Source organism: Artemia sp. Qi Xiang Cuo, chromosome 11, assembly GCF_049724085.1.
Source record: "Artemia sp. Qi Xiang Cuo chromosome 11, ASM4972408v1, whole genome shotgun sequence".
NCBI classification, from domain to species: Eukaryota; Metazoa; Arthropoda; class Branchiopoda; order Anostraca; family Artemiidae; genus Artemia; species Artemia sp. Qi Xiang Cuo.
The window spans coordinates 34,746,960-34,762,455 of NC_142804.1; the positions used below are offsets into that span (position 1 = coordinate 34,746,960).

The 15,496-nt window shown below is 36.4% G+C and overlaps 1 protein-coding gene across 3 annotated transcripts in view; it reads left to right on the forward strand.

Annotated features, from left to right (window-relative positions):
- LOC148946916 (uncharacterized) overlaps positions 1-12,095 on the forward strand; it is a 73,901-nt gene extending 61,806 nt beyond the window's left edge. For all 3 annotated transcript variants that reach the window (XM_089097196.1, XM_089097197.1, XM_089097198.1), the window contains exons 6-7: positions 9,214-9,422; positions 10,690-12,095. In XM_089097196.1, coding sequence (XP_088953322.1) covers positions 9,214-9,422; positions 10,690-10,854 — 374 coding nt within the window. In that variant the 3' untranslated portion in view covers positions 10,855-12,095. The remainder of the gene's footprint in view (positions 1-9,213; positions 9,423-10,689) is intronic.
- Positions 12,096-15,496: the final 3,401 nt, after the last annotated feature.

Sequence of the window (15,496 nt, forward strand, 5' to 3'; positions counted from 1 at the left end):
TCGATCAGATTTCGCTGAGATACTGAAATTTTTCCAGCATTGTGTCCATAGATGTCTTGTCCGATAGAAACACTTAGCTAATTCATTTTCGACCCTGCTGTGGTTTGTTCATGGCTTTTTTGACGGCTGGAAAAAAGAAGGCTATAGCAGGGTTAAGAGTTCTTGCCAATTGGACAAAACGTACATTTTACAGAAGCCGACTGGCACGGGGATTTTCGGTCAATTCGTTTGGTCCAGTGTAACGGGAGCAGTAGGGCTGACTTGAACAGTCGTGTGTTAAATGTTCGAACGTCTGGCATTTCAAGCAAAATTCTAAGATTTTTATTGAATGCAATCACTTTTTACATGAGTATGTTCTACGTAAACATCTTGTTGAATCGCTCTGTCACGTGCTGATGACTTGGAAAACCAGGTCTTGCAGTTTGAGATCTTCCATTTTCTTCTGGCCTTAAACTTGATGATTACTCGCTATTATTTCTTTTGGAGTACTTCCTAAGGACACGAGCTGAGCACAGGCCATAAATTTCTCTTTGTGGTACCCAATGCATACGTCAGACACTTTTGACACCAAATCACATGTAATCTCGATTATGAGCGACTGTATCCTTGTTCAAGTAGGCAACAAGCCCTGATTTAATCTATTAATCAATTTATGGTAACGAACTGCAAGTAAGAGTGACTCGGCCCAATAGTAACTGAAACTCCAGAAGCGGGAAAATTCTCAAATTTTGGATAGCAGTAACAATATACACGTCAAAAGAGATGGCATTTTATGATGATTCTAAATATCTAAAATTCATTAATTTATTCTTACCCATCAGTAGCTATGAGCCTTAGAAAATTTGTATGATTTTCGAAAAAGGGGTAAACATCCCCAAGAAGTCAAGTGATTTTAGTGAAAATCACACCATCAGATTCAGCATATCAGAGAACTTTTTGGTAGAGGTTTTAAGCTCCTATCTATAAAAATGTGGAATTCTGTATTATTTCTGCCATAAGAAAGATCATGGATGCGTGTTTATTTGGGTTTTGCCTGGGTGATCGTATCGAACCAATAGTCCTTGAAGATCGCGAGAGGACTCATTCGAACGAGGATCAAAAGTTAATGTTGCCTTTTTTAAGTGACGAAAAAGATTGGAGGGCAATTAGCCCCCCTCCCATGCCCCTTTGTTCCCCAAAGACATCCGATCAAAATTTTGAAATAGACATTTGATTCAGCATGGTTGAAAAGTCTAATAATTATGCCTTTTTGGATGACATGACCCCCATTGTCCCTGGGGAAAGGCTGTAAGTTACGCAATTTGTCCATTATTTACATATAGTATTTGTTGTTAGGAAATTTACGGATTTTCCATAGAGAGGAAAGTTTCTGTGGGGGAATGTTACACGCGGGGGGGGGGGGTTACTGGCATGATTTGAAAAACGGTCAGAAATTAAATTAAAAAGCATTTTTTTTTTCAATTGGAAGTACGGAGCAACATTAAAACTTAAAAAGGACAGAAATTATTCCATTTTTGGTTGGAACTGCCCCTTCATTAACCCTAACTCTTTACGCAAAAGCTTGTTTTTTGTCACAGTTCCTTAAGAAAGACTGATCAAACACAAGGGCCTTTGAATTTGAATGAGAAATGTTTTTCAAGAACTATAAGGTCTTACTTTAAAGAGAGCGAGGGTTGAGGAAGGGGTATCCTCCATCATATGCGGAATAATTTCTGTTCGTTCTACGTTTTAATGTTGCTTCTTACTGTCAGCTGAATAAATTTGTTAGTTTTATTTAATTGAAGTCAAACCAGTAACAAATCTTCTATTTGAATTATTTCTAATGTTTATTTTACAGACTCAGTCAACGATCTCTTAATCGATTAATCGCTCTGAGAGATTAAATAAAAACGAACGCTGTTTTTCAAATTAAAACAAACGGCGACATTAAAACTTAAAACGGAGATAAATTATTCCCTATATGAAGGGGGATGCCCCTCCTCAACTTCTTGCTCTTTACGCTGAAATTTTATAACGTTTTGAAAATAGTTCTTGGGCTTTAAAAATGTAAATCAACGGCTCTTGAGTTTTAGCAGTTATTTTTAAAGGAATAAAGGAAATTCAGCGTAAAGAGGAGGGGGGCTGAGGAAGGGGCACTCCCCACCAACGGGATAATTTATATTCGTTTATTGTCGGTCTTTAAGTTTTTTAAGTTAATTTAAGTTTTATTGCCGCTCTTTACATTCAATTGAAACAAATCATTTTTTTTAATTGAATCTTTGTTCGTTTTTAGTATTATATCAAGGAGGGCTGCGAGATGACCCTAGATGAGCTGGACGGTTACCACTCCCTCTATTCCGACTTTTTAAATCAATATTTATCTTTACACAATTATACTTTGAAGAAAAGAGTTCATTTAGGCTAATGTATTTGCTTTTCGAAATAGAGTACAACTATCCAAAATAAATGCCCGTTTCCGGGCATTAATAATATAAATAATATAAAATATATATAAAATAAATTGTAATTTATATTATTATAAAATAATAATATAAATAATATATTATTTATATTATTATTATAAGTAATAATATAAAATAAATGCCCGTTTCCGGACAAATAAATGTCCGTATTTCTAAGATTATAAAATTCTAATATTCCAATAAATCTTAATGAGACACTTCAAAATTAATATATTTTACACATTAGGAATCAGCATGAACCATAGATTTTGTGGTTAAATACATCGTAATCAAAAGTTTTTAAGATTTTCAGTTTTTTATCCACAAGGGTTGCTTTTTGCTTACAGTTTGTCACTACGAGTTGTTTTATCCGAGGTTCTCTTAAATGTGAAGAAGGGTTACTACTCCCAACTTCAACCGTCGTTTTTTTTTACTTCAGTTCAATATTTGCAATAAATTGAGGATTTTCTTGTGGATACTAGTGGGGGGGGGGGCAATGGCCCCGTGAAACAAGAAACCATTAAACATTGTATATAAACTGGTAAATGAGATATATTACCAATTAAATCTCGGAAAAAGTACTGGTAACACTTGCCCCTCCCTCCACCTACCTCTCCACCTTTGTATGCCTATCGTTACAATAGGCATGAGAATGTGATCTTGTATGTTGCATAGAAAAAAAAATCTGCAATAAGAGGGTCATTATCATCCCTAGCGCTAATATTACAGGTGTAGTCCAAAAATATTTCCGAGAATCAAGAGGGATCAACCCCTACCTCAAACCCCTTTCCATATTTACCTAAAGGCTCACGGAGGGCTAGAAAAAGGGCTCACAAAGGAATCAACTTAATTAAATGAAGTTTTGAAATAAACGCCGATGTTAATCGTTTATTTTGTATGGACTTCATGTATATTATTTGAAAAAAACTACGTTTTCTAAAGAGTTAAAGAGGCTGAGTTACAAGGTCGAACCTTAAAACGTACAGGGATTAGGAGGCACAGTTGGGGGGCTGGCGCCGCCCAAACCCCCCGCTTTCGCAGCCTTTTAAAAAAAAAAAAGTTTAACTGAAAGTAAGGAGCGACATTAAATCTTAAAACGAACAGAAATTATTCCGTATATGAAAGAGGCTGTGCCCTCCTCAACGCCTCGCTCTTTACGCTAAAGTTTGACTTTCTCACAACTCTTTTTTAAACAATAAAAACTTAAGCGTAAAGAGCGAGGCGTTGAGGAGGGCACAGCCTCTTTCATATACGGAATAATTTCTGTTCGTTTTAAGATTTAATGTCGCTCCTTACTTTCAGTTTAAAATTTTTTTTTTTATTTAACGGCTGCGAAAGCGGGGGTTTGGGGGCGGCAGCCCCCAACTGTGCCTCCTAATCCCTGTACGTTTTAAGGTTCGACCTTGTAACTCAGCCTCTTTAACTCTTTAGAAAACGTAGTTTTTTTCAAATAATTTCTGCATGTTTTTGTACAGTTTATTACTTATTATTGCTTGACTAACTGTTAGCTGATCGTGTCAGGAGTTGAAGTTGGGGGCTGCTGCCCCCCAAACCCCCGCTCTTGAACATTCTTGTGTTCAGGCTTTTAATTCCTGAATACTCAAATCACGTCGTACAGGGTGCCTCCTAATCCCTGTACGTTTTAAGGTTCGAACTTGTGACTCAGCCTCTTTAACAGCCCCCCCAACTGTGCCTCCTAATCCCTGTACGTTTTAAGGGTTGACCTTGTAACTCAGCCTCTTTAACTCTTTAGAAAACGTAGTTTTTTTCAAATAATACACATAAACAGGTTAGACATGCTTTGTTATGTAAATTTAAGCGCAGATATTTTAATAAAAAATCAGGTCTAAACTGTTTATCTGTATTATTTTAAAAAAACTAATGTTTTTCGTAAATGTAAATTCGGGGGATAATGTTTTCGGTCTGAAAATATCAAAAGGCCCTAACAGGTCGAATTCTGCTTCGAATGAGTCCTCATTCAACCGGATCCGTTGCCAACTGTGGCCTGTAGGCGTGGCTAAGAAAAAAAAAGAAATGATGAATTTTAAGTGGCTATATTTGGTTTTTTGAAAACAGGGAAGGAATAATCGGATTAAGCTAAAATTTCAAGGATTAGCTCCCAGACTCAAGGAAAACTTAACCTTTAAATTTCAGCCCAATCGGACAACGCCAAAGGAGGGCTGTGGTAGGAGGGTCCAAACCTCCGGCCCAGTTTACCCCATGAAGATAAAGTCGGAGGAGGATTAAATTTTGCAAGTTTCTTAGTTTGAGCTTGGGCTACAAAATGCGATTACCGCCGTCTCTCTGCAACCTCTAGGACCTGAAATCGCTTAACATTGTCGTGGGTCGCCTCTTTATAGAGGCACAAGTGTGCCTCCTTGATAATACACATAAACAGGGTAGACATGCTTTGTTATGAAAATTGACGCGCAGATATTTTCATAACAAAGCATGTCAAACCTGTTTATGTGTATTATTTGAAAAAAACTAAGGTTTCTCGTAAATGTAAATTCGGGGGATAATTTTTTCGGTCTGAAAATATCAAAAGGCCCTAACAGGTCGAATTCTGCTTCGAATGAGTCCTCATTCAACCGGATCCGTTGCCAACTGTGGCCTGTAGGCCATCGCCTCTTTATAGAGGCACAAGTGTGCCTCCTTGATTACTTATTATTGCTTGAATAACTGTTAGATGATTGTGTATTATTCTTTTCTTTCTCGACAGGGTGTTTTAAGGGTCGACCTTGTAACTCAGCCTCTTTAACTCTTTAGAAAACATAATTTTTTTCAAATAATTTAAAAAAGAAACTGAATTTTTTTTTTTAATTTAATTTCAGTATATAAAAAATTTGATACAACGGTGAATCGAACTCAGGTTTTCCGCCTGGCTGCCAGAAGTCTCACCACTACACTAAAGAGACATAATTGAAATTGTTTTTTAGTGAGGTGATGAATCTTTTTGACGCAAGCAAAACTTGATATTTGGTTTTTGGAAAACAGGGAAGGAGTGATCAGATTGAGCTGAAATTTCGTGGGTAAGCTCTCAAGCCCCAGAAAAGCTGATCCTTTAAATTTCAGCCCGATCAAACAACGTTAAAGGGGGGCTGTGGTGGGAAAATTTAACATGGGCTAATATAGGAAAACAAGGTTTTTCGTAAATGTAAATTCGGGGGATAATATTTTCGGTCTGAAAATATCAAAAGGCCCTAACAGGTCGAATTCTGATTCGAATGAGTCTTCATTCAACCGGATCAGTTGCCAACTGTGACCTGTCGGCGTGGCTAAAAAAAAAAAAAAAAGAGATGATGAATTTTAAGTGGCTATATTTGGTTTTTTGAAAACGGGGAAGGTGTTATCGTATTCAGCTGAAATTTCGAGGATAAGCTTCCGGGCCCTAGGAGAGCTTAACCTATAAATTTCAGCCCAATCAGACAACGTTAAAGGGGGGCTGTGGTGGGAGGGTCGAAACTTCCGGCCCAGTTTACCCCATGAAGATAAAGTCGGAGGAGGATTAAATTTTGCAAGTTTCTTATTTTGAGCTTGGGCTACAAAATGCGATTACCGCCGTCTCTCTGCAACCTCTAGGACCTGAAATCGCTTAACATTGTCGTGGGTCGCCTCTTTATAGAGGCACAAGTGTGCCTCCTTGATAATACACATAAACAGGGTAGACATGCTTTGTTATGAAAATTGACGCGCAGATATTTTCATAACAAAGCATGTCAAACCTGTTTATGTGTATTATTTGAAAAAAACTAAGGTTTCTCGTAAATGTAAATTCGGGGGATAATTTTTTCGGTCTGAAAATATCAAAAGGCCCTAACAGGTCGAATTCTGCTTCGAATGAGTCCTCATTCAACCGGATCCGTTGCCAACTGTGGCCTGTAGGCCATCGCCTCTTTATAGAGGCACAAGTGTGCCTCCTTGATTACTTATTATTGCTTGACTAACTGTTAGATGATTGTATATTATTCTTTTCTTTCTCGACAGGGTGTTTTAAGGGTCGACCTTGTAACTCAGCCTCTTTAACTCTTTAGAAAACATAATTTTTTTCAAATAATTTAAAAGAGAAACTGAATTTTTTTTTTAAATTTAAATTCAGTATATAAAAAATTTGATCTAACGGTGAATCGAACTCGGGTTTTCCGCCTGACTGCCAGAAGTCTCACCGCTACACTAAAGAGACATAATTGAAATTGTTTTTTAGTGAGGTGATGAATCTTTTTGACGCAAGCAAAACTTGATATTTGGTTTTTGGAAAACAAGGAAGGAGTGATCGGATTGAGATGAAATTTTGTGGATAAGCTCCCAGGCCCCAGGAAAGATTATCCTCTAAATTTCAGCCCGATCAGACCACGTTAAAGGGGGGTTGGGGTCGGGCAAATTTACATGGGCTAATATGGGAAAACGAGGTTTTTCGTAAATGTAAATTCGGGGGATATTTTTTTCGGTCTGAAAATATCAAAAGGCCCTAACAGGTCGAATTCTGCTTCGACTGAGTCTTCATTCAACCCGATCTGTTGCCAACTGTGGCCTGTAGGCGTGGCTAAGAAAAAAAAGAAATGATGAATTTTAAGTGGCTATATTTGGTTTTTTGAAAACAGGGAAGGAGTGATCGGATTGAGCTGAAATTTCGAGGATAAGCTCCCAGACCCTAGGAAAGCTTAACCTCTAAATTTCAGCCCAATCGGACAACGTTAAAGGGGGCTGTGGTGGGAGGGTCCAAACTTCCGGCCCAGTTTACCCCATGAAGATAAAGTCGGAGGAGGATGAAATTTTGCAAGTTTCTTAGTTTGAGCTTGGGCTACAAAATGCGATTACCGCCGTCTCTCTGTGACTTCTAGGACCTGAAATCGCTTAACATTGTGGTGGGTCGCCTCTTTATAGAGGCACAAGTGTGCCTCCTTGATTAGGAATAAATGCGCCACCAGATGGCATTAGTGTCTCAGAAGCTGTGAAATTCAATGCATAAATTTTCGATAATTTTAAAATCGATTGGTTGTTTTTCACTTGATGGCTTTTGGCACCTTTTGACTAAAAATTGTCGTTTGGCGCCGCAATATGGCTGGAAACTTCACTTTGCAATGTGACAGCAATTTTGCTTCTTGAAAAGGTTTATAGAATCTTCAGTGTCCTTTCATAGTCTTCCGATTAATTAAAGAAAAAAAAGTTTTTTCTAATAGGATTAAAGATTAAAGTTGGGACTTGTAAAAAAAACTATTGCTTCGCAGACCTGAAAAACTGATTCAAATCAACTGGCTCATGATGTGTCCGTATATTTTTAGAAGTCTGTAAAACTAGGGCTGTAATGAAAAGACGCAACAAAATAGTTTTAAGAGCAGAAAAGTCCTCAAGTAGCCTGTGAATCTAAAACACTCCAACAAGCTCGGTTTTCAATAATCCGCTAGTTTTATAGAATTCTACGAAAACAGGGAAATATCATAAGTCAATTTATTTGAACCTGTTTTTCAGATACGTGCTGCATAAACTAAGACGTGATAATTTTTATTCATTTTAAGCTTCAGTTTCGCTCGTTGCTTCCATATGAGGGACTGTAATTCTCTTAAATGGGGTTGTTGGTCATTGTGATTCCATTGGCGCAGCTTTCGCTTCGATCTGTCACCATTTTGATAGATTTCATACTCTTTTAAAATTTTCATAAATTTGCTGCAATAAATTTAAGATTATCCAAAAAAAAAACAGTTACTAATGATAAATCAGCTCAAATGGTGACTCGTCTTCACTTAGGTTTTTTTCCAAATCGCCTTCTTAAACTTCCGGTTACTATGGACTGTGGTTCGCTCTTTACTAGGTTGAAGTCACAGCTTTAATCATGATATTTTAGAACTGTTGGTCCAATACGATCACCTCTGGGGAAAAAACAACGACAAATAAAGGTGAACCTGTGATCATTCTTCTAGGGAAAAATACAAAATTTCACATTTTTCTATATAGGGGCTTAAAATGTCTATACTGGAGTACTCTGGTGTGCTGAATTCGATGGTGCAATTTTAATCGAAGTCACTTACCCTTTTGGGATGTTTCCTGCTTTTTTTTGTAAATGAGGCAGATTTTCTAAACCTTGTAACTTTTGTTGGGTAGCTTAATATATCTTTGACATCACCATAAAAATTGGATTCTTTTTAAGTCTACATTGCTGTCAAAACTTCTTATTTCAGAGTTCTGGTTACTATGAACACGAGTTGCTCTTTGATTACAGTTTATTGGCAAGAACCGTTTAATGTATGAAGATAAATCGGATGAATGTAGATAAAAACAAAGATGCTGGTAACGCTTGCATCACCACTTCTGGAAAATTCCCTCAAGATACCCCTTCTCTCCTTCACATTTCTTCATTTTGAGCTGGTAAGCTTATGAATATAATATTTGATATTACAAAGAAAAACAATTCTGCAATAGGAGGAAATGTATCACCCCGCAGCGCCTAAATTCAGGCTTAATCTAAACAAGGAGACTTGAGATTGATTTATATTTTCTCCATCATCCCAAGAACCTCTTCTATATTTATTTGAATGCTCACTGACAGTTCGGAAATTTGGGCGTGAAAATGCGCTGCTTGAGACATCCTGCACATATACACACCCACCTGCGTAATGACTCACTGGCCCTCCTCCACAAAAGCTGATGTACAATTGTACATCATTGTGCATAATCTTATCAAACAGCAAGTGAATCAACCTTTTTGAATTGCATATTTTATCACATAAAGTGAATTGTATAAATTATTGAATAACGTTTTATTTTGGTTTTCTAGACTTGACATATCAAGAAAGCCTTGCTGAGACGACATACAGTAGTGACTCAGACGTAACGTACAGACCAGGAATAGATTTCACGGAAATTATAGACAGTTCATTCTCATCGCTAGTCATGATGTCGAACGACAATACAGAAATCCCACTTGAAGGACAAGAAATGGTTCCTTATTCGAGACAAGAAGCTTCCCGTAATGGCGTTGAAAGGGTATGGTTAGTTTTGACTGCTTTAAAAACGGTGAAATTAAAGGGGAGAATGAGAAAGATCGAACTTAGTAAAATGCATTAAGAATTATTTTTGTTGTACAAGGGTTCAACAATTTTATACAATTGGTCCTGTTGTAAAGATTGCAGGTGACTCTCATACCCATACCTCTTGAGTTTACTGCATCGCATTGTGGTTGCCTCCCCCAAATTGGAAAATATTTTACATGGGGTGTAATTCTTTAGCGGAAAAAAAAAGAAAAGAAAAAAGTCACACCTTAAACCCATCCCTTACTCAAATTTTATTTATCGAATATCAAGCAAGTAAAAGCAAGACAGATCGGGTCTTTCTGATAAATGAATGTAGCAAATTTAAATAGACCACTTACACATTTTGATTCAAATAAGGCAAAACAAATATAAATAATCATAGGTCAAGGAAACGTTAACCCTATTGTGTTTGATAAATTACCTGGATTTTTTTTTTATGCTTCCAAATAGGCTAAAGTTCTTTGACTTTTTCTTAAATTCGTATCGTTTTTACCTTTATTTATAAGGTTTAAACTTGTTCCGGGCTGATTACAGGATATCATTGTTTGAGGTTTTGACCTGTATTATTTCTCTAAAACTTTGCAAAGGCTCAATTCAATTATCAATTATTTTTGTCTAATCGAAAAGTATGTTATGGTGTGAAAGACCAAACAAATGTTCCGCAATTGCTGAGTCACGAGTTTCTGGTTTTTCATTGCATTTTAGAGTGTAACCTGTTGCACAAGAAATCCCCTTCCATCCACCCCCCCCCCGTATTAAATTTAAATTGCAATGTTCCATAACTGTTGGTGATACGCATATACATTTTATTTTGCATACGCTGTAAATATTTTGACGAACGAATGATGTTGCGTAAATAGCTTTATGATAATTTAAAACCAATTGGCTCTCTCAGGATTTTAGCTCGTAGTTTTTTGGCCCTAGTCCGACAGAATTGCTGTTTTGCGAACACTAGATAACAAAAACTTGCACTTTAGTGTGGCGTGATCTCTTTTGTTAGTTAAAAAGGACACTAGTACTTTCAAATTCTATTCAAACGATCACTCTCCTGATATTCTATGCCCGCTGGTTTAATACGATCACCTCTGGCAAAACAAAACAAACGAATCAACATGCATCTGAAAATAAAATTTGTCCCTTGAATCTTTCTATTTAAAGTTTTTTTTTTGTAAGACCAGTATTATTCTCTTTACCATAATTTGCAAATTTATTTGCTTCAGGGAGGTCAGCTAAGGTACAACTTTCGTCCAAGGCGAGGAAACAGCAACTTACGTCAATCATTGTGTGAGACTCCAGAAGAATTTTTTGCTACAGTCAAGTTGCAGGAGAAGTTGACGAGGAGAAGAAATGAAAAGCTATTTGGAAGTGTATATGAATACGACTGAAATAAGATTGTACTTTGAACTCTACGATTTGAAAAACGCTCGTCTCGGAAACCTAAAATGATGTAATCTTTGATTGGAAATAGGATTAGGCTTCCAAGGTTTGACAAAATTGAAAAATGTATAGTTGAGTGTATTTTTGCCAGGTAGAAGTGACACCACTACTGCTACTACTAATAACTCATTGCAGCACGCAGTCACTTGAGGCCAATACGGGTACGAATTTTCTTCCTCTATTTTGTTCAAAGCCTCTCTTTTTACTTTCTCCATTGTGAGAATTCCGAAATCATTCGGTACTTCACATTTTCAAAATCATATTTGTAATCTTCAGTATCTTATCTCTAACGTGGCAACTACCATATTTCAAAGACTTGTTCACCACTCTATCAGCACCTGAGCGCTTATTATTCTTCAATTTTTTCGTCCTATCTCTAACTCCTTCTTGCGATCATTCCAAAAACACAACCATTCCAGAATCTCCCAAAGTTTTACTTAGTTTCATATAATATGTCCATTTTCGATTTTTCGATAAACCCTCGTACCCTCCCAAAAAATAAGTTGATGCTGATTCCATGCTTCTTTTCCCAGTTTCTGACCATGTGCTTCTTCTACTCTATTTGGACCATGGAAAAAGTGAATCTTCCTTTATTGCTACCGGATTGTGCTACTTTTCGGAGGATTTTCAAACATAAATGTAAGAATAAACTGATGAAATATCGTGACATCAATATTTTAGTTAGACGTTTTCATTATTGTTTAGATAACAAGCAACGGTAAATGTAACAGGTGATTATGGTAACAGGCCAATATTTATTAGAATGAACCCCTCACAAAATTTTCCATAGGGGAGGGGGGGGGGGAGAATCACGCAGAATTTACCTGGGAGGGGTAAATAAGGGTATATAGCACCCTTTTTTTCAACAAAAAAGCGCCGTGTTTTGGGACTTCTAGGAGGGAGACAGTTACTGCTTTCCTCTACGAAATCAAACTGTAAAATTCTCGGCCTTAAATTTTGAATGCTACCGTTGCTCCACTCAGTCGTTTTATTCATTTTTTAAACTATTTTATATTAGTATACATAAAATAATTAGCAATTTTAAATAATAATTCCCCATTACTGTTTTAACACATCCATATTTTGTTTTGTTTTTTTATATTGGCTATTTTTGCGCCATTTTGTGTTGTCTGTAATTGTGACTATGTATGTTTTGTAACAACCTTAATTTATTTTAATAAAGCTTTATTTTCTACACCTGCTTTTGGAAATGTTTTAAAACGACTGTTTTTAAAGCAGTATAATACAGAAAAGTCCATTTTACTGAAGAACGTTTGGATCTAGTCTTGAAATATTTGCCCTCCCCTCGCAAACTTCCAAGGCCCACTACCCTCTTCAAATAAAAAAAAAAAAATCACGAAAGTGTCACTACGATCCTCCAGTCGTGAAACAAAACAGGGCTGTCTTACCAGAGCTTTGGGTAAGATCCTTCACCATCTTACGAAACCTACTGACTGTGTAATAATCAGAAGCACTCCTTTAACTTCAGGTATCCGTCGTATAACGTCACACGATTGTTTTTAGAGTAGAAGATTAGTTATTGGCCGAGAGTAGCGGACAATCATTGATCATATGGAAAGATTATAGATACTTTAGGAAAGAGATTCTGAACCTTCTCGCGTGAGGTGCTAATTCCATGGAAACCACTTCCGTTTAAAATGCAATCTAATTCTTTTACACTATTCAATTTTTCGCAGATGTTATCGGGATTGCTTAGTGTGAATTAATATCGTAAAAAAGTCACTTGGTTAACTGCCATGGTTGAGGCGAGAAATAGTAACTTGAAGCAAGGATACTGTCGCTGTAAATTTAGAAGAAGAAAAAAGAAATGCAGTGATCCCACCTATGAAAATGAAGAATGGCTAGACGGTATTTTTGAAATTAACACGGTATGTATGGATAAAATCTTAGGTATTTCCAAAATTTAGCGCAAAAATGAGGGTTTTAGAGCTGCCTAAAGCCTGTGCCGCTTTTAGATTAAAAAAAATTATAATCGAAAACATTTCATTTCAAGAAAAATCTTTTTTTTCAAAAATAAAATACTGTCTAGCTAGATGCACCAACGTTTTTCTCAGAAATAAAATTTTATCTTCAGGACCCAAAACCTCCAACTGTAGACGTACAAAAAACATCGTAAAACCACAATACCAGTCAGACATTTCGTTCTAAATCCCACCAGCCTCTAAACGGATGCCATGACGACGATGAAGGTGTGCTAAGTTGGACGTGTTACACAGATAAAGGAAGATAAACTCCTTAGGACAGTATAGGAGCAGAAGAAAGAATCTGAAGAAGAGAAAGACCGAAAAATTTGCTTCGGCGTACGAACCAGCGAGACTTGAAGTATATCCATACAATAGTCTAATCCCAGTAGGGAGATGTCTGGGTAGGAGTGCATATAAATATGACTAGCGACTCTTTCTGGATGTCTCTGGCAGCACAGGAGGAACTAAGGTCAAATGTTTAAATACGAGTATCATTTTGAAAGTAAAGAACGTTTTGTGCTAACGAGTGATCACGTTCTCATAGTAGTAATCCGGTCTGGTTATTGACTTTGGCATTGTTTTACTTAAGTCTGACCCTAGGTGCTATAGCCAGTTATTGCTCACCTGTTAGACTTTAAAATGTCGATACAGATAATGATACCGCCACCGTGATATTTTTAGTGTCACAAGATGACTGCAAGGAAACTGCGACCGAGAGAAAATTACAGATAAATCACTGGGGTATGCGAGAACGTGATGAACAAAGCATCAGTTTGGAAGAGATGCATCATGTTTAATGGTTGATGGACGAATGTGCATGATAAAAAACGCTCGGGCCGGCCTTCTGTTGTGGCTGATGAAGTTTAAGGAGGAATTACAAGAAAAGTTTTGAGAGAATAGGCCATCCACAACCGACGGGTACAAACATTTTTCTTGTAGTTTAAAGAACAGTCCAGTACGAAACAGCCAGTGACAAAATTATTACATTTTTTTTTTTACAATATTGATACCTTGAGTCTTGTCAGAACAACCCAAAATAAGTGAACGGGAGTTACGTTGATTTTTCTCAGTCACTACGCAATGAGAAGGGAGCAGTTTCGCGACAACTATATACGCAAGAGGCATAGAAAACATGCAAAAAGTTAAGACAACTGATTAAACTTAAATAGTGATTATACAAAAAATAAGTAAGCGTCAAATAGTATGTAAATATTTAATAATGCATTGGGTTCTGTGACAAGACCGATTCAAGAGTTTTTGATAAAAGAGGGTATTGATCCCAGCCATATGTCCTACGCAGATGACCTATACCTCCTTCGAGCATTTACGTGTATTTTTATGAAGGGTTGAAATTAACTTATTATTATTATTTTTTTTTTTTTTATGTCAGTTACATAAGAGTTGTTATACTCTTATGTAATTTGGGATTATTCTCGATGAGCTTTTATCCTTCCGTAAACATTCTGATTAATTGAGAATGAAACTTGCCCATAAGTTAAGTTGTCCCAATAGAAAAAAACATGTATTACCTTTTTTTATCCTTAAAACTTCGGGCCACTCATTGAATCATATGTTAATTATTGCTCTGTAATTTATCTCGACACAATTAGGGTCCACCTGTAGCCTCTTCAGATAATTCAAAATAATGTAATTATACGCCTAGTTATTTCTATTCATCACCCAATGAGGCTTCCAAATCTCTCGGAAACCCAATCTTTATATGTTTTCCTCAATATACTTAGTCTTAAACAACTGAAGGACCTGCATACAGCAATGTGGTATTATGATATTCAATCTTCAACAAATTATTTCCATAATTTAGGTATAATTGAGACTCTGATTTCTCCTGCCCACCACGTCCGCTCCAAGAAGTATCACCTTCTTCCAATTAAATCAGAAAGAGCTAGATTCTCAATCAGATATCAGATTCCTCATATTGTCAATAAACTTAATTTAGTAAAAAGGTTCCCAACTTTCAAGAGCAGATCTTCTTCGAAAGAACATATTTCAAAAATTGTTCTTTGTCTGGATGTTGGGATTGATGAATAATTGATATTAGTATGATTTGTGTTGTGGTGTTCTCGCGCTGGGGTGGCCTCCTCTGTTATCTGCTACCTTGTATGTTTTTTTTATATCCTGTATTTGTTATTTCGGCATTTTCTTATATTTGTTTATGGCCGACACATCGAGCCCTGCTCTCCGTCGACCAGTTTAGAAATCTGTTTGTCATGTGTTTTCGTCAATAAAAGATTACTGAAAATACAAAGCGTTCTTTATTTTTCAATATGACAATGTATATATTTTGAAAATAGTTCTAATGTTTAAGATTTTATACCAATCTTGGCTGTCAACAATTAAATACTTCTTCTTACAAACACAAAGAAGGAGAAATAAGGAGTTGAATGGGATTTCTGAAAATGTGATTATTTTATAGGGATCCTAATCAAGGAATAAAACTAAATACGTCTTACATGCCCTTTTGGAATTATCTAAAGCTTTGATACCGTTAAGCCCATTCGCAAATTCAAAAACAATCAATTTCTTTGTCAAAGAAAAAGAAAAATAACAAATTTTTAACAATTTCACTTAATTTTTGAATCAGAAA